The sequence below is a fragment of the Rhinatrema bivittatum genome, chromosome 11 (assembly GCF_901001135.1).
Source record: "Rhinatrema bivittatum chromosome 11, aRhiBiv1.1, whole genome shotgun sequence".
In the NCBI taxonomy this organism is placed as follows: domain Eukaryota; kingdom Metazoa; phylum Chordata; class Amphibia; order Gymnophiona; family Rhinatrematidae; genus Rhinatrema; species Rhinatrema bivittatum.
The window spans coordinates 67,718,185-67,737,155 of NC_042625.1; the positions used below are offsets into that span (position 1 = coordinate 67,718,185).

At 48.9% G+C, this 18,971-nt stretch overlaps 1 protein-coding gene across 3 annotated transcripts in view; it reads right to left on the minus strand.

Moving 5' to 3' along the window:
• Window positions 1-4,790: 4,790 nt before the first annotated feature.
• PPP1R13L (protein phosphatase 1 regulatory subunit 13 like) overlaps window positions 4,791-18,971 on the minus strand; it is a 74,229-nt gene continuing 60,048 nt past the window's right edge. For all 3 annotated transcript variants that reach the window (XM_029571820.1, XM_029571822.1, XM_029571821.1), the window contains exons 3-13: window positions 17,004-17,149; window positions 14,441-15,125; window positions 14,088-14,189; window positions 13,182-13,270; window positions 12,329-12,695; window positions 11,180-11,682; window positions 10,358-10,495; window positions 9,829-9,962; window positions 8,392-8,558; window positions 7,820-8,019; window positions 4,791-6,059 (exon numbers count right to left, since the gene is read on the minus strand). In XM_029571820.1, coding sequence (XP_029427680.1) covers window positions 6,021-6,059; window positions 7,820-8,019; window positions 8,392-8,558; window positions 9,829-9,962; window positions 10,358-10,495; window positions 11,180-11,682; window positions 12,329-12,695; window positions 13,182-13,270; window positions 14,088-14,189; window positions 14,441-15,125; window positions 17,004-17,149 — 2,570 coding nt within the window. In that variant the 3' untranslated portion in view covers window positions 4,791-6,020. The remainder of the gene's footprint in view (window positions 6,060-7,819; window positions 8,020-8,391; window positions 8,559-9,828; window positions 9,963-10,357; window positions 10,496-11,179; window positions 11,683-12,328; window positions 12,696-13,181; window positions 13,271-14,087; window positions 14,190-14,440; window positions 15,126-17,003; window positions 17,150-18,971) is intronic.

Sequence of the window (18,971 nt, forward strand, 5' to 3'; positions counted from 1 at the left end):
ACTTCCATGGCAGTAAATTACCCCCTGAAAACCCACAATGATGGTCCTAGCACTGCCATTGCTTAAAGCAGCCAATGGCCCTCAAGTCGCCATCCCTCAAAAGCTGCAAAAAAAAAAACAAAAAACCCATAGACTCCGCCACCCCTGGAGGCAGCCCATTGTTAAAATTAAAAAAAAAAAGTTTGAAAATCACCACCACGTCCCATCCCCCCACAAATAAATAAATAAATACCCTAGCCTCCTCTAACATGCCAGTGGCCATGGGGTGGTGCCCTGCAGTCAGCATCCTGTATCTCTTCAGATCCAGACCCAGCACTGTGTCCTGCCACCTACAGCCTGACCCTCTGCTGCCCCAAATAAGGGCCTGCAGCTGCTCACTAGCTTTATAGGTCCAGCTCCCGGGATTTCCTGTGCGCAGACTGATGACATCAGCACTGCTCCAACATAAGAGGAAGCTCACACCGCTGGGCAGGTGCTCTTGTTCTGCCCTCAGCTGTTCCCAATTCTGACTGCTGATTGAGACCTGGCCTGCTTCCTGACCTTGCTTCCAGCTGCTGCCTGCTCTGACCCTTGCTGGTTTCCTGGTTCTGAGCAGACTCTGCCTGCCACACTATTCTGTACCGTGCCTTAGTCCTATCAGCCAACAGGCCCCAAGGTCCACTCGTCCAAACCTGTGATACTCTTCTCTATACTCCTCATCTACCAACAACTCCCACCTACATGCTTGCTACGTGGCTGCACCATATGCTTGGAATAGACTTCGTGCCATCATGCTCCCTTTCTGGCTTTATTCAAATCCAGTCTCAAAACCCACCACCTTTTTGAGGCTGCTTTTCCATCTTAATTATTTATTTTTATACACTGACATTTGATGTGAGATATCACATCGGTTTACATTCAGGTACTGTAGGTATTTCCCTATCCCTAATTATCCTGCTTACAGCTTTGATTTTAACCATTTTCTTAATAAAATTCCCAGTGTCTCTTTTGCCCTTTATGCTTGTTTGTCTTGATTAGATTGAACGCTCTACTGAGAATGATCTGTCGCTTGTGTTTTTGTACCATGCTGTGCCCTGGCATTCAGAAGACTGGCAAAACCTCACATCCATCGAATGCATCGTGCATGTACCTGGCCCCCAGCTCACACAGGGGCAGACCATGGGAGTAAAACCAATACCCTAAGAGAACAAAAACCATGCACACAGCTCATCTTCACCTAATAACACCACAAAATGAGCCCGAGCTGCACATTCCTAGGCTCTCCTTACCACGCAGCCACGTTTCAGGTCTGTAAGTTGCATGTAACAGTAAATGGCAGCAGAAAAAAAGACCTAAATGGTCCTGCCAGTCTGCCCAGCAAGTTTTGGGTTTTTTTTTTTGTTTAAATATATTTTCTTAGGAAAGTTGTTGCTCTTTGAAGGTTACACCCCAGTCAGCACAGGTTATCTCCATCATTTAGTCTCAAGGAATCTCTGTTTATCCTTTGCAATTCCATTACCATCTTTGTCCTCCCTGCCTCTTCTGGGAGGGTATTCCCTGCCCCCACCACCCTTTCCATGAAGAATACTTCCCGAGGTCGGTCCTGACCCAACCCCCTTGGAGCTTCGTAATATGACCCCTTGTCCCACAGTTTTCTTTCCATCGAAAAAAGTTGGATTCCTGTGCATTATTACTACCTTTCAGCTATTTAAAAGTCTGCATCATGCCTCCCCCGTCTCTCCTCCCCTTCAGGGGATACAGATTTAGGTCCTCCCATCTCATACCTCTTTTGGTGCAGACCCCACCCCATTTTGGTTTTCTGTCTCTATCCTGTGTGAGATACGCTCTCCAGCACTGGACACAGTACTCCAGATCTCCCCCATAGGGGAGATCCTCATCACTATCACATCTTCAAGCTCTGGCCCTAATGCACACACATGTTCTTATTTTGATAGATTATTTACTGGATGATTTCACTTTTTCCGTTCTCCTTTCCCCTCTATTCTCAGGCCCGAGAGCTTCTTGACATGGTCAGGGTGGTGGCCTTGGGCTCTAAGAAACAGGCTTTGTATAAATCCTGCACGGATCATGGTACAGCACAGCATGAGTAGTAGCACTACAGCAATGACAAGTATTGTTGTAAGACAGCACAGAAATTAACCGGGGAAGTAACGTCATTGATAATAATGGGGATAACGGGTGACTAATTTTTTGTTGTTTTCCTTGCTCCACACCTAGCACTGCCTCTGTTAGGTCAAGCTTCAGGAAGTCACCCCATTCATCATACACTCACCTCTAAGCAGATTATTACTTTAGTAATAGCAGTAAGATATTCCACACTTAGAATAATAGCAGTGCATTCCACAGCTCCTTCCGTTCAAACAGGATTGGAATCTGCTTTATTATAGGAAATTGGTAGTAGGTAATGCTCTTAGTCATGCAGCATCTCTGTATACATATCTGAGTCCAAGGCAAAGTTTGGCCTTCTGTTTACATTTCAGATGCACCTGTGGTGGCCAATTCCATCTTTGAGAGCCACCTACAGGCCACCATGAATATGCATGAGAGATTTGCATACAGTGGAGGCAGTGCAAGCTAATCTATCTCATGCCTATTCATTGTGGATATCCTGAAAACCTGGTCTATTTATAGCTCTCAAGGACTGGAGTTGACTTACACCATGTGACACCCTAACAGAATAAATCCTGGTCGGTCGTTAGCTACAAGCCACTCAAGCGCTTGGTCAGAGAAGCCTGGCAGCTGCAATCTTTATGGTCCCATCCTTGTAGGCTTTTTTTTTTTTGCATTTATTTTACGGAACTATTGATCTGTGACCATTGAACATCTTTCAGAAATGCTGAAAAACTGGATCAAGCTGTGACTGGTAACATGGCTCACTCAGTACCAATGACAGAAAAAGACCAAACTGGCCCATCCAGTCTACAGAGTTGCAATTCTCCCATTTTAAGTAGACTAAAATATAAATTCCCATACGCGACACAACACCAGTTCCTCCATCCACATCCTGCCTTTCAACCCCTTTTTTTACTCTTGCCTTCCATAATCAGTCCCAGGTACTGCCCAGACTGTTAACGTGCTGGCCTCTACCTCCTCCACTGGTGGGCATTTCAGGCTTTGCATCTTCCTCTACAGTTCTAACATAATCCATAAGAAATCCAAGACCCAGATCTACTTCCGTGACTTATTTCCAAGGTTTTCTGATAATTCCCACAGCTATCCAAACTAGCAAAGCCTTTGGCTTCCCCAGGTCCGTTGAAGGTTTGGGTTTTAGCTCATGGGCGAGGACCCAGCATTTCATCCCCCAGTGAGTAGGCCAGGAATTGTAATTTGTCATAATGGGCAAACTGTCCAAGCTGCTGCTTCATGAATTTTGGGATGGGTGGGGTTCATTTTGTGATTGGTCACAGTTATAACAATGGTATTTATACCCCCTAAATGCATTTTGCTGAAAGCTGATTGGCACCTAAAATCCAGCTCATCCACAATATCACTCGCCAACAAAATTAGGGAAGCTGTTTCAGCTAAGCTCAACCCTTGGAAAGCATTTTCCTGGACAATGAAACCACAAGGAAGAAAACAGAGTTTCAGAGCGCAGGGGAAGAGCTATAAGGGCTGGGTACAAAGAAAGCTTTAGCCACACAGTCTTAAATGTTCATCTTTAGTGTGGAAAAGCCAATGAATGCAGCTCATGACATCTCTACTTTATTCATTGCTGGAGAGACCCAGTTACTAGACTCCTCACAAGTGGCAAGAAGATTCAGCTTAAAAATTCACTAAATTTGGTTCAATAAAAAGATTTGAAATAAAAAAAGGAAAACAAAACGACAACTTGCCCCTGCCAGTCCTGCATGGGCCGAAATCTCACGAGGAAGGTAGCACCATGGCCAGTGTGTGTACGACTTAGTACAGAGTGAAAAGTTTAGAATTTGAGTTAAATTATGAATACGAAGCCGCACAGCACGGCTTCTGTCAAGAGTATGGGACTAGGGCTGCCAACTGGCTGCAGATTTTCAGGGCAGGTCGATCCAGTCCTGGTTTACTCCCCTGCATGCAGGCATTTTCAGTCTTGCCTTTCCTTAGGGAGTTCAGTGGGGAAATCAGAATAAGCCCCTGCATGCAATGGGGGTAAAACCAGGACTGTCTGGATCTACCTGTCCTGAAAATCTGGAGTCAGTTGGCAACCCTACATAAGATTTAGTGGTAGTGAAAGGTACCAGACTGACCACTTTGTAACCTAAAAAGGTCACCGTCAGTAGCTCCTGTCCCCATGTACTGGCCTCAGGGCAGAAAGCCTCTCCACTAATCCCAAGACCATCCTGGAGCTGTGGCACAGCTGAGGCCAAAGGAAAAGTAAAGAGCTTATACATAGCATTACAGGTGCTTCTTGCAGTGACTGCTCCACTTTGGGACATTGCTTTTAGGACCAGAATAAAAAGAGTGACAAAGACAGATGCTGCCCCCTTGGACGCCAGAGCTGGGAAGTGCACTTAGGATTCCCATAAGATCCAATAATTTATATCTATGTCCTGTAAGAAACATTTAACATATAATGATGCTGGTCACAAGATGTCACCATTCTCCACATGTGAGGGACCTGCCGACTGAGTTACATCTATGGTTTAAAAAAAAAAAGTAAAATAAATTTTTTTTTTTATAAATCAGGTGTGTAAAGGAAAAATCCTGACACAATCTTTCTTATTTCTGCTTGTCCAAAGCAAAGAAATGTTTTGCATGAAAACAACGAAGGTAGCAGAACTCTCAAAAGCTAATTCAATAAAAAGGCATCGTCTACAATGTGTTTATTGATCGTTTATTTTAAACAAATATAGTAAAAAAAACACAACAAAAACTGAGGGATAAAACAGCCCCTCTACAAACCATAAAGCTAAAGAAATCAGAAACATTACTGTAAGTGTTCTTTTATAACAAAAGAAAGTGGAAAAACTCCTACAAAAATACATGTTGCATTTCAAATTGAAGTTTAAAAACAAAAAAAAGGACTTGAAATCCTAAAGTTCACTTGTATCACTGCCTACAAAAAATGCAGCTAGTACTGAAGGTGGAGGGGAAGGTACACAGAGAGCAGGACTCAAGGACAAGGCAGCAAAGCGGTGATGGCTGAAAGCAGGCAGACACCCATCTAGGGTACGACCTTGAATCACTTAACCTCACTGTGCTTAAACTGGCAGGAGGAGGATGCAATCATGTGATTTATCGTGTGCAGTGTTGGTTTATTGCTAATTCTGGTAACTGCATCCTACGGCGTCACTGCTGGAGGCCTCCCACCCTCATCTTTTCTGCTATGATCACACTCTGTGGCCAAAGCAGGCGATGTTAAGTGCAATCTGCAGCAAGTCCTGGGCACTACAGTTTTATCCTAAAGACAAACTCCAAAAAGCTTCTCTGAACAAGCACTTGAATGGCTTGTAGCGTCATATCAGACTTTTCTGGATTTGTGTGGGTTTCTCTTTCCTATATAAAACTTGCCAACCTTATTGGCCCCTCCTATACCACGGAACACTCCAGATGGGGTTTAGAACAGAAAAATAAGTGGGGAAAAGACAAAGCAAATTAATACCAGACTTCTCTCAAATCAAAAGGTTTAACTTAATGGGTAATTTCCAGTTAATGCCAGCAGAAGAAAAATACTATCCAGTTCTCGACATAACAAGGAGAGAAATCAGTACCAGCACCAGCCAGCTCCTCCAGTACAGCAGGGTCCAGTATGAGCCAGTTCTTCTAAATACAGCAGATCAATAATTGCACAGCTCCATCGCCTCCAAACTAGAGTCCTGTGCATAACACACCAGGCCTGCCAAGGCACGGAGTCTGCAGAAGTGCCTTTGCACCTGCGTGTGCGCCAGCAGCTGAACACGCTCCAGCCCCTCCTGCGTGGGGGAGGAGGGGGCCGGGGAAGGGAAGACTTCAGAGGATCACTCCTTCCTGCCCTCATGGGGGGGGGGGGGGAACGTCCAAGATCCTGGATCTGGCGTGATGCAGATTCCTGCAGGAAGGGTAACTTAGACGGGGTTTCGTTGTACTCGGACCCTGGGAAAAAGCTAAAAGCAGAGAGAAAGAAGAAGGTACAGGTTAGGACACAGTACGGGGCTCTGGAAACCTCTTCCAGTGAGCCTCTGATACCAAAGGTCTCTGCAGATCTTCTGATACCAAAGGTCTCTGCGGATCTTCTGCTGTTGACCGAGGACAATCTTGAAGTCATTTACTTGTGTAAAGAGCGCGTCTGAGGGTAAAAGTGCATGCAGGGATCAGCAACACGCCTGTTTTTACCCACAGGAAACCGTAGGTGGGATCAGAGGCAGGGTTAAGTTGGGGAAGGCAACAGCACGCATCGTTTTGCATGCATGATGTTTTTCTGGGAAAAGAGTATTGCAGAAAAAGTGCAAATCTCTGCGAGTACTTTTTTCCTAAGCAATTTTTAAAGAGAGAACTGATGCAAAGGGTAAGAGGATCTGCGGACCGTACACCAATCTTATTTAAAAGCTTTTATAGCCCACTTATAACAAAGCCAGTCGAGCTAGTGGGTTACAACATTTACAAGTCAATACAATAAAAAAAAATATTAAAATCAGTTTCTTAAAATCTTATTCAGTTAAAAACACATTCCACTAATATTCATATCTCAGCCAATTCGCCAAAAGCTTCAAGCAGATAGGCAGTTACCTGTTTTCTAAGTATTTTTATATCAATAGCCCACAGGGCTGAAGGTAAAGCAATCCACAGTACTGGGCCAATCACCAAAAATGCCAGATTCCAAGTTTCTTTTAATCAAAGAGGAGATTTAACAGAGGAGACTTCACAGTAACCCATATCTTGAGAATGTAAAGTTCTAATCGGAGTTTAGGGTACCAATTACATTGACAAATGGCACTGTCCTTCCATTTTGACCATTTTCAATATTAAAACCAGTATTTTAAACTTAATATGTTGCTGAGGGGGGCAGCCAGTGTAATTCACACCATAATGGGCTAATGGTGCCAGGGAAGTTCTCTCATTATCCATCAGGAGGCAAAGTTCTGTAATATTTGCAGCCCAAAAGCCAACAAAAATGGCATTTCAACAACTGACTATTGTAAGTCCAAAAAAAAAAAAAAAAAGACTGTACTAGAGTGGAAAAATCAACAATATGTATAATTTAAAAAAGTGCCCCCACTCACTTCTAACCCATTCAGTGCTGTTTGCCCTGCTGAAGAGCTCAAGGGTGAGAATCTCTCCAATACCCAATGGAGCTTTGCTGTCGCATCTGAAGGAGGGAACGATGCTACCTCTAATTTATGAAAGGCTACGTGTGCAGAGATGTTCTCCGGTGCATAAAGCCAAGTTCAAATTTGTGCACTACAAGCCAGTATAGCTCTGGGATTTCTCGGGTTCACTATGTGCATGCAGCTTAGAGGGAACAGTGAAGGCAGCCTGTGTGGTCCCCAGCACTCAGGCACATCACCACCTTTGGACAATTTGGAAGCTAATAAAAGTATCTCAGTCTGCAGAGATGTCTTCAGTTTTCTTCACGGCCAACATGGCCATGATGCTTTGGCCACAACTCTTTTGGGTAATGGCTGAACGTGGTGCCCTGTGACTCACAAGCTTGATCTTGTTGCTTATTAAAATCCTTTTTATACCTGCTCAGTTAATGCACAGAAGAAACAGAGCACAGCTTGAGCTTTATATTCTCTCTCTGAGGCACATAGCAGACCATCAGCTGACATGACCGGCTCTGCTCCTGGAAGGATACTGAGCACCTGGAGCCAGCTACCCGCTACATTTATGATCCCACCACAGCACGGGCAGAGGCGTTACTCACCCCAAAGTAGTTCTTGGGCACATAGCCCTCCTGGCCATAGAGTGAGGCCCACCACCATTCCGTCTCCTCCTGGTCGTCACGGCGCAGGATGGTGACCGGGTCACTCTCGTGGAAGGAAAGCTCGTCGCTGAACTCTGCGCTGTAACTCCACAGGGCGTACACCACCCCGCTGTTCAGCAACCCCATGCTCTGCTCCACATCTGCAGCAGGGAGGGAGGGAGGGAGGGGACGAGAACGGCGCAGGGGCAGGGTTAAGGAGCGGCATCACAGAGCCAGGCGCGTGGGCAGGTGGACGGGGGAAAGGGTTCTGCCATTAAAGGCCTAGCTCCAGAGGCTCCCAACAGCTTAGGGCCCCGTCAGTTACCGTTCCTAGTGGCTCTGGCAGCTAAAAGTCCCCTGCTCATGTTTCAGGGGCTAGGACTATTCTCACAAGAGACCCGAACATCCAGGGACAGAACCCAGGCCTGGGGCCAGAGCACCTAGAAGCAGAATTAGAGAACCCAGATTCGACTCCTCCCCTAAGCAGGGCCGGAATTAATTTTCACAGCTAAGAGCAACAGAAGCCCCATTACCTGCTAAATAAGAGTAACACTCCTTGTACCCCTCCCGGTACGGATCGCACTTCTCAATGGCCGTGGTCCCATCGCTGAAGGTTGTGGCATAAATGGCGGCCCCGTGTTTGAGGAGGGATACACAGATGCTGGTGTCGTTGCACGAGGCGGCACAATGCAGTGGGGTCCTGGTAGGGACAGCAAGAAAAGAGCAAAAGTTAAAAGATGATGCCCAGGACTGCCAATCTCCGGCATGCAGAACGGGAAATCTCTATTTCCCCCCCCTTGGGTATAGCCAGGCCTCTGAAAACCCATAATCTGCCAACCGTGGAACAAGAATGTATTCAAAGAAAACAAACAATAAATAACTGGACCTTATATAATGCCCAACAGGGTAAAGCAGATTGAGAAGAGAGAGAGTCTTGCTGTTTATAGAATGAGCCTGGGTTCAATTCATGGCTCTGCCGACGACCCTCTCTGTGCAATCTTGAGCATGTGTCGCAATATCCCCCCTCCCCCATTTCACTCGGATAAATATCTATCGCCGATGCTCCAACAGCTGAGAGGCAAGAACTCGTGAGACAGCCACCCTGGACCTGGCCGCATTTGTATTTCTTTCTAATTTGCCTTTCATTGTTGTTATATTGCTACCGTCAGTATTGTACAACCATATAACTTTATTCACGACAGAGACAAACAATCGTTGCACAGTTATGCAATCATAACAAAGACGATGAAGCCATCAGAACCCAAAAACAGAGAGCACGAAAAGAAAAACAGCAGATACAGAATCTTATAACCCAGGTCTGCCGATAACTGTTATCAACACAGTCCATAAATCGAGCCCATGTATGATTAATAGAAATTGTTTGTGACCAAGGAAGTGAGATGCTCCACTGCCAGCACACGCCAAACCCTGGAGTCCCAATTAGCCAGATTAGAGGAGTTAACTCATTTCCTTTTGGTAGCTTTTGCTCACTTAGCTGATCTACATTTCTTTGCTGTAGTAGCCCTTCTATTTCTGACATTATGGGGCAGAGATTCAGCCGTGAAGCAGCTAAAGTGAAGTTAAGCTTTCATTGGGCTAACTTACTGGGGATATTCAGTGGCACGGCTAGAATTTAGCCACATACTCCTTCTAATATTGCTGCTTTGCCATTTAGATGGGTAACTTTTCAGTTATCCATCTAAATGGCTTCTGAATAATCGACCTCTGTTACTTTATCTTGTTTGGCAGGAATCGTACATACGACCAAATGCTTTACCATGAAGATAATTGGGTGTGAAATACTGATGTAGCATCACATCTGGCCGGCCTCAGAAATGTGGCGAGGGGGCTGAGCGGGATTTCTGGACTTACCAGGGAGGCATGAAGAGGCCTGGAAGGGGGTGGGGGTTGGGCAGATGTCCTAGGAGAGAAGAGGATCAGATCAGGTGCTATAGAAAGGAGCTGCTTACCAGCCATGGCTGTCAGGAGCATTCACGTTGACTCCGATGTTGATCAGGAAGTCCACAATGTCATAGTTGGCCCCACAGATGGCATTGTGCAGGGCTGTGATGCCCTCATCATTTGCCAGGCTGGGGTCATTCATCTGAGTGGGGGTGGGGGAAAGAGAGCAAGGAAAGGACAAGAGATCAGTTAAAAGGAGTAGACAAAAGGCCGCAGGGTGCACAGAGCCCAACTGTGCTGTAGCTTTAAGCTCATGACTTCCATTGCCATCAAGCCACTCCCACCCTGGGTCTCTTCCAGGCCAAATGAACCCAATTCTTTCACCATTTCTTCCCAGATCATGGCATGGAGTGCGTTTATTTTTTGCCGTGCTCCTCTGGACTGTCTTTGACACCCCTTTCTTGATGTAATTATACCCACTGCTCCCTACAGGACATGAAGGGTCCCTTTGCTGGCACCAGAAGTGCCCACCAACATCACCATGCATGGCTATGATGCATTCCTCGTGGAAAAAGAGAGGGGATGCTGCTCTCTCACCTCACTCACAGCTTGCTGCACGACATCCAGCTCCCCGGTCAGGGCAGCATCCAGCAGCAGCACCAGCGGGTTCAGCCGGGCTCGCCGGCTGTGGGCTTTCTGGGGGGAGGAGCCTTTCTTCAGGACAGAGCGCTTCTCCTGTGGGCACAGAGCGGGCGGGACGGTCAGCAACAGCAAGTGGCAAAACACAGACTCATTTCCACGACCTTTACAGAAATCAGTCTCTGTGCCGGACAAGGTCTGTATTCTGAGCAAGTGGTTACAGCACTTTACATCTGGGATGCAGGTTCTAATCCCAGCTGTTCAGGCGACTCTCTAACTAACCCTAAAGATGTCAATATCCTGGGCCTCCCTGCTAATCTTTGACTGACACAGACTGTGTTTGACCTTGAGGCAAGTCACTCCTCTCTCCTATTCTTCCCTTTCTCCACTGAAGCTTTTTATGTAGTCCAAGTATCCAAAAGCTAGCTGTCAGGGGCCCTCCCACCCTTGAGATGATTGCTTTTGAAGCTTTTTTAATTGCAAAGTGCTTTGGAACAAGATTTGGATGACTTCATGACTATGAGAACTCATAAGTGACTCAAATCCTCATCCAATGTACAGGAAGGCTCTTCTGGATTACCTCAGCCCTGCCCTAAAAGGATCACCCCTTTTCTGGAGAGGATACCTCAGTATCTCTGTGATCTCTCCATCAACAGTGCTCCTGCTATGGAGGACTTAACCCATGGATGCAACAGATAGCAGGCCCACTGACCAAAGGCCGAACTCTAGAAAAACAGGAAGCAACAGTTTAATCGTCACGTTCAAATCCTAAAAACTTACAGGGCTTGTGTTCACAGGAGTAGGGGTCACGAGTGGCTCCTGGGACAGGCTGGCTCCCACTTTGGCTTCAGACCCCTCGATGATTATCGGTAGCTCTGGCTGGGGGACAGTCACCGCCTCCCCCACCAGTGTCACCGTCTCCTTGGGGCTATGACGCCGGAAGAGCTTGCTCATGATGAGCTGGTATTGCTTCTTGTGGGTGGGTAAGGGGACAGAGGTGGTTTGTTCCATGGACCCTCGCCTCTTCAGTGGCCTTGGGATGTCTTCTAGGACCCGGCGGATCTCCTCCAACTCGGGGACCTTCTGGGCTTCAGGAGGCAGGAGGGGCTGCAGGCGGGTGGGGCTCAGGGGCCGGGGAACCTCTTCCACCTGAGTCGGGTCACTGGCCGGGATGAGGGTCTCCAACTCTGGCTCTATCTCCCCCATTTCAGTGGGGCTGTGGGGCCCTTTGAATGGATCCTGGGCTCCTTCAGAACCATCGGGACTTGGGGACTTCCCATTACCTAATTGAAAACCAAAAAGGAAAAAGAAGCAGGTGTGTGATGGGTGAGTATTTACTGGGAGGGTATCAAGAAATAGCAAGAGAAGGGTTTCAGGGCAGAAGTATTTCTTGCACCGTTCTGTCTGGTCTTGGCCTCTCCCACAGGGTCTGCTCCACCAGTAGGGTCCCCAGCACTACCCTTGGGATGCACCTAGTCTTCAATCTCCCTCCCTAGAGGCTTCTCTCTCCTGGGGTAGAGTGGAAACGGCTTCTCTATGCTCATTCTGTTCTAGGTCTCTCAAAATGGAGACCACTAGCTCTGCTCTGGAGGACTCTGCTCACTCTCCACCAACAGAGCATTCACGATCTCATCGCTCTGAACACTCAGCAGTAGTACATGTGCACTGGGGTGCACTCTCTCACCCACAGCACACCCCCAAAAAGACTCTGTGCCCTCCATCTGTCTGGGAAGGAGGTTGAGGGTTGGATGAGTGGAAACTTCACCAGTACAAGTGAGATGGATCGCCGCATGCCGCCCCCCCCTTGTGCCCTCCATCTGTCTGGGAAGGAGGTTGAGGGTTGGATGAGTGGAAACTTCACCAGTACAAGTGAGATGGATCGCTGCATGCTCCCCCCCCCCCCCAATACAAGGTTTAACCACTACTCACTCTCAGGCACAGACAGCGATCTCACAGGGCCGGGGGCTTGCGGCGCGGGCACCGGCGTCTGGGACTGCGGCTGCCCTTTGCCCACCGTGCTGGGGGCTCTGTGCTCCCAGAAGGCGTTCTGCAGCTTGAAGATCATGGAGAGGGGGATGGGTTTCTGAGGCTTGGGACGAGCACCCTGTGGGCTGGGGGGTGGGATAGGGATTCGGGAGATGGGCTGCTGAGAGGCCTGCCAGTTCCTGGGCAGAGTGCTGGTGTGGCCTCCAGGGGGGGCTCTCCAAAAGCCAGGATCTGCTCTCCTTTCGCTGCTGTGGGTGGTAAATTTGTAGTTCTTAGGCAGCGTGGCATTGGTTAATGCGAGGGGGTCGTCCTGGAAAAAACAGGAAGGAAATAGCAAAATCATTACATTTGACAATCTCTGAGCCCAGAAGGACCAACAGCCACCCTCAGGGTAGTAGTGCCAGGGATCACAACCCATAGCCTCCCCTACCCCGAGTTAGGATTCACAATCCCATCCCCTAACCCAGTCCTCAGGATACATCTAACCAACCAGGCTTTCAGGATATCCACAATGAATATGCATGAGATGTGGATGCACTGCCTCCGCTGTATGCAAATCTCTCTCATGCATATTTATTGTAGATATCCTGAGAATCTGACTGGCTAAAATGTGTCTCAAGGACTGGACCGAGAACCCCTGCTCTAGGCACAGTAGGCATCCCCTCCCCCCATCCCACCCACCATGCACAACTGCTAGGACTACCGATCCCAGCCTCCAAGTACAGCAGGACCCTCCGAATACAGCTGGATCCACAAACCCCAGCACACTTGTGGGTGCCTATGCTGCACCACCCACCTTGCCATGTGTTGGTGCGATATCCACGCTAGACTCTCTCCAGGATCCCATTGTCATGCCAGGTCTAAAGCCCACCACAGCATCTCCTCCTGGGGAAAGAGGGTTTACAGTTATTCCATTAACGGTTTGGTAGGGCCTATGGGACAGTACTGAACAGTCCTAATAGCCTGTGTAGCTTTCTGCAGCATAAGAATATAAGAAACCGAGCCCAGCATCCTGTCTCCGAAAGCAGCCAGCAGATCTATTTCTCATTACTCGCTTCCAGGCGATAGCGATGGCTAATGCTTTATGGATTTTTTCCTCCAGAACCCGTCCAAACCTCTTTTAAACCCCGCTCTGCTAATTTCCTTGACTTCGTCCTCTGGCAACAGGTTCCACAGCTTGGTAGTGCGTGGAGTGAAAACATGTTTTCTACAATTTATTTTAAATCTGCTGGTTGTTAGTTTCATGGAGCGTCCCCTTGTTTTTTAAATCAGGACTGGATTTTGGGGTGGGTGATCTGCACAGTTGTCCAGGGCACTACGAGTTGTGGGGGGGGAGGGGGGGTTGGGCAGGCAGCGCCACCATCACCCATCCTGCAGCAGCACGGCCACGGCGGATCTCATCCTACCATGACGGAAGAGAGCACAGCTTTTCACCCAAAATCCAGCCCTGGTTTTTAGTCTTATTTAGAAGGGTAAATAACCTGCTCTACCCCATTCATGATCTTATAAACCTCTCACATCCCCCCTTAGCCATCTCGTCTGCAGGCTGAAGATCCCCGAACTGTGTAGCCGCTCATCACAGGGGAGCCGCTCTGAATCCATCATCATTTCTAGTTCCACTAGATGGGAGCCCGAGGTCTGGGGTCTGGGTTTGTGCACAACAGAGCAGACGGGAGCCGTGACCCCCGGTGCACTGACTTACGATCATAGCTGGAATGCTGGGAAGGTTTTTTCTCATAAGCGACATCTAAATCCGATTCATTCCAGTTTTTCTGGGGTCTTCTCCTTGTAGCTGCCAGGTCATCTGCAGGGTGGGGGTGGGGAGAGAGAGTGTGAACATAGCTTTTATACAAACCCCCATACATGTGTGGGCATCTGTACTACAAAACAGCAGGAGAGGGAGAGGAGTGTCCGGAGAAGGCAAGCAGCACCAGGGAAATTAATACCCGGAAAGCAGAGACAGCTTGGTGTTTCTGCTCAACATTTGGCCAGGGCTCATGCACCATGCAAAACCTCTAAGCTTTGGGCCAGACAGTTTGCTGCGTTTGCACTTACCTGAGGAGCGAAGAGGGGTGAAGGCGCTGGACCCTGCGTTCACAGCAGAGGTGTACACGGAAGGGATCTCATAGCCTTGTGCTGGTGGCAGGCGGGGTGATGGCACGCGGTCGGGGAAGAAAGCTGGAGACATGGGGATCTCAGGTGACGTGCCCATTGGCCGAGGGGAGGCCGCCCGGATCGGCTGTCCTGCGTACGCGACGTAATCGTGCTGCCCACCCATCATGGGACGCAGAGGAGACAAGTGATCTAAGGGGGCTGCCGGCTTCAGCTGCATGGGCTGTGGCGAAGAGGCTCGTCCTGGCTGGCTGAGGTACGGCATCATGTCATAGCTGGAGGGGACACCTATGGGTCGAGGAGACTGGGGCCTATCTACCAGTGGCTTCTGATCCGGCAGGTAGTACATAGGACGGGGCGAGGAGCTGCGGGCCAGTGAATTCTTGTGACTGACAGTAGAGAGTGTGTTGGATTGGTTCAGTGGGGGGTTAAATACTAGCGCTGGGACACTGTAAGAGGCAGGGGTGGGCCCAGTGCGGCTCGGAGCAGGCAGGTAGTTGTCATTCACTTCAGGGGCCAGCACCTTCCGGCTGGACATTGACGGAGATAAGGCTGGGGATGAGAAGGATGTGGTCCCTATGACAAGCTGGTCTTGGGACATCGAAGGTCCAGCTTCATATTTGTTATTCTGGGAACAGAAAGACAGAAAATTGCATTTGTTTAGTTTATTTTTTTGGGTTTTTTTTTTAATTGGTTTCCATCACTGCTGCTTTCCTTAGCCTCATAATAAGCTAACAGCACCAAGTGAGGAGCTCTTACGGTTATAAACGTTTCAACATATTGTAATAGTTTCAAGAGTACTCAGGTTTGCTTTGCCATTCTCATTTCCTAAGAAAGCATAAGACAGCTTTTACTACCATAAGTCTCATAGCTAAATCATATTATTAGTTCCAGACAAACATAGGACATCAAACAGAAGATCGCAAATGATCATCAGGAAACTCTAAAGTCATCAGTATAAATCGTTTTGGTTTTTCAACGTTACATAAGTCTGTTATTAACACACAGTGGGAGCTCCCATTCAAACATTACATAATTAGTCTGTTTTAACTGCAGCTCAGGGAGCCTTGCACCCCACCCAGAAACTACACCCCTGGGACCATTTGCCTCGGTGCCACAAGCAGACAAGAACAAGGCACCCTTGTAAGGAAGGGGGGAGGCGAGGTTTGCAGAGAGGCTGCAGCTGCAGGGGAAAAGGCAAAGCAAGCTCCGTCAAAATGTTACAAGAGTGGAGCAGGGCATAGGCAGCTCCAGTTCTGCAGCACCGCACACAGAAAATCCACAAGGAATATGCAGGAGGCGGTTTTTGCATGCAGATCCGCGCCTTGCCTATTCACTGTGAATATCCTGAAAGCCTGGCCTGTTTGGTAGTACTCCAGGTCCGCAGTCAGCCCGCTGGCTCAGGAGGGAGTGCTGCGCGGTGCGCACTGCCACGCTGAAGACTCAGGCCGGATTCTCAGGCCAGCAGAGGCTGTGGATGCTGCAGGGGCAGCACTCACTCACCCTGGAGAGGAAGGAGTCCTGCCGTGCTCAGTGGGGGACATCCTAGTGCATGATAGCAGGCTCTGGAGACACTCACTACTTGTGAACAAAGGCTCATGCTGCCGTTGGCCACCAGAGGTAGGCTCTGGCTGAACCGGAAACCCACAGGGGCAGGAGGAAACTAATGAGCCAAAAATTAAGTGCACGAAGGAAAAAAAAAAAAAAGCCACACTCACAGTCCCTGAGCTGAGCCCTCCCCCAGTACTACAGCCTTCTGGGTCTCACATGAAGTCTTCACCACAGACTTTGGTACCTGCCATACCAAGTGGCCCCTGCACGCCATATCCCCCCTGTGCTCTCAGTCATGCCATGAGGTCCCTGCACGCCATATCCCCCCTCTGCTCTCAGTCATGCCATGAGGTCCCTGCTCGCCATATCCCCCATCTGTGCTCTCAGTCATGCCATGAGGTCCCTGCTCGCCATATCCCCCGTCTGTGCTCTCAGTCATGCCATGAGGTCCCTGCACGCCATATCCCCCCTGTGCTCTCAGTCATGCCATGAGGTCCCTGCACGCCATATCCCCCCTGTGCTCTCAGTCATGCCATGAGGTCCCTGCACGCCATATCCCCCCTGTGCTCTCAGTCATGCCATGAGGTCCCTGCACGCCATATCCCCCCTGTGCTCTCAGTCATGCCATGAGGTCCCTGCACGCCATATCCCCGTCTGTGCTCTCAGTCATGCCATGAGGTCCCTGCACGCCATATCCCCCCTGTGCTCTCAGTCATGCCATGAGGTCCCTGCACGCCATATCCCCCCTGTGCTCTCAGTCATGCCATGAGGTCCCTGCACGCCATATCCCCGTCTGTGCTCTCAATTGTGCCAATGGGGCTTTAATGAAAATTGTCAGGGACTCAGCAAATAAATGCCCCTAGAGCATCCCCCCCTAATGGGGTGCAGCTGACACTAGTGCTTGAGTGTTTTCCCGAGAGAAACGAGGATGGCGAATGGAAGGGACACACTATACCTTGTTTTGCCCTATGGCTGGGGCATTGAGAGAGGTGGGACTGCTCTCTGACCACATGCTCTCCAGTTGTTTGCTCAGTTCATCCACTTTAGCAACGGCTGTGTCCAGCTCCATCTGCTTCAGGTCAATGTTCTTCATGGCCAGAGCTGTAGGAAGCAAGAACACTGGAGCTCAGTCTGACCGCTCTCTTCGTGCTGTACCTGTCTTGGCCAGTTACTGAGATTACATCACCTCCCTTACCCCCCCCCCCCAGTAACTATCACCGTTCTGGTTGCTCCCATCTCTGCTGGTAGCAACTCCAGGCATCAACCATCGTCTCATTAAAATAATATTCCCAGGGCCGAATTAAGACGATGAGCATCCACAGGCAACGGAAAGTGGGACATTATGCTCCCCCTTCCTCTCCGCAGGGCATGATCCTTCCTGCCAAAATCCCTTCCCCCACCTCACTAAGTCACGGCACCTTAACATTAAAAAAACCCCCCCAAAAAACAGTACAGGACCTCTCTCAGCATCCCTTGCACACTGACTGACCCTGCCATGCTCTGCCAGGGTAACAGGAAGCCCGTGCAGGAACAGTCGGCACGCGAGGGCTGTTGAAGGCCCAGTGCTGCTTTTTTTTGTCATCTATCAGTTCCACTACAGGAGTGAAACTGCGCCACGGCTGCAGGCTGCTATTTAGATATGGCAGCGGTGACTATGCTCCAGCGCCTATTGAGAATTTGGTGCCAGAGGTCTACACTAGCAATGCCTAAAATCCAGGCCTGTCGGTTTGTCAGAGCCTCCTTCCTTCTAACTGCGTATCAAGGCCTCTTGTCCTGAAGCTTTTTATTTTAAGGAAAATGCTTCCTTCTGAAAGCTTGCCTGATACTTTGAAAGTTTCTGCCCTATCCCCTATTCGGGGGGGGGGGGGGGAGGGAGGGGGGATTGGACGCGCGTTTGACGTGCTAGCTTTACCCCTTATTCAGTAAGGGGTAATAGCGCATCGAAAACACACGTCCAATCCCCCCCCCCCCCCCCAAACTAATAGCGCCTGCAACATGCAAATGCATGTTGCGGGCGCTATTAGTTATTCCCGCATGATACAGAAAGTAAAATGTGCAGCCAAGCCGCACATTTTACTTTCAGAAATTAGTGCCTACCCAAAGGCTGGCGTTAATTTCTGTCAGCACCGGGAAAGTGCACAGAAAGTGCAGTAAAACTGCTTTTCTGTACACCCTCCGACTTAATATCGGGGCAATATTAAGTCGGAGGTCCCAAAAGTTAAAAATAATAAAAAAAAATGTTAAAATCGGCCCACGGCTCGAAAACCGGATGCTCAATTTTGCCGGCGTCCGGTTTCCGAACCCCTGGCTGTCAGCGGGTTTGAGAACAGACGCCGGCAAAATTGAGCGTCAGCTGTAAACCCGCTGACAGCCGCCGCAATGTCCAAAAAGAGGCGCTAGGGACGCGCTAGTGTCCCTAGCGCCTCTTTTTACTGCGGGCCTAATTAGAATATTTTTATTTACTGTATTGCGCGCCTCTCCTGCATTTCTTTCTGTATGGGCCTGTAAGTGATGGTACCCACCACTGCCACTTAGTTAGATATTCATTGCTTGACCTGTATGGCAGAGGGAAGCAGTTGCCAGATAGCTGGATAAGTACTTATCTGGCATGGGTAACTACCACTTAGCCCCACGATCAGCTTTTTCTTTTTTACCTCCTGATTCATTAGCATTTCATTAGCTTACTGCATCGGGAGTTAAAAGTGTGTGCTGAAATCAAGCGCGCAGTGCTTTAACGCCAGGTTGCGGCATCGGCCTGTCTGCTCCCTCAGGAGTCTCCAGCCTGTTGCAGACGTTCGCATCGTTTTCAAAACGGCAGGACTTTCCGCGCTGAATCCTCCGTACTATCTCATCCAGAAACTACCGAACACGACCGACTCCAGTACCGATCGCCCTGGAGCTCAGCTCCCGCTCCCGCTCCCTT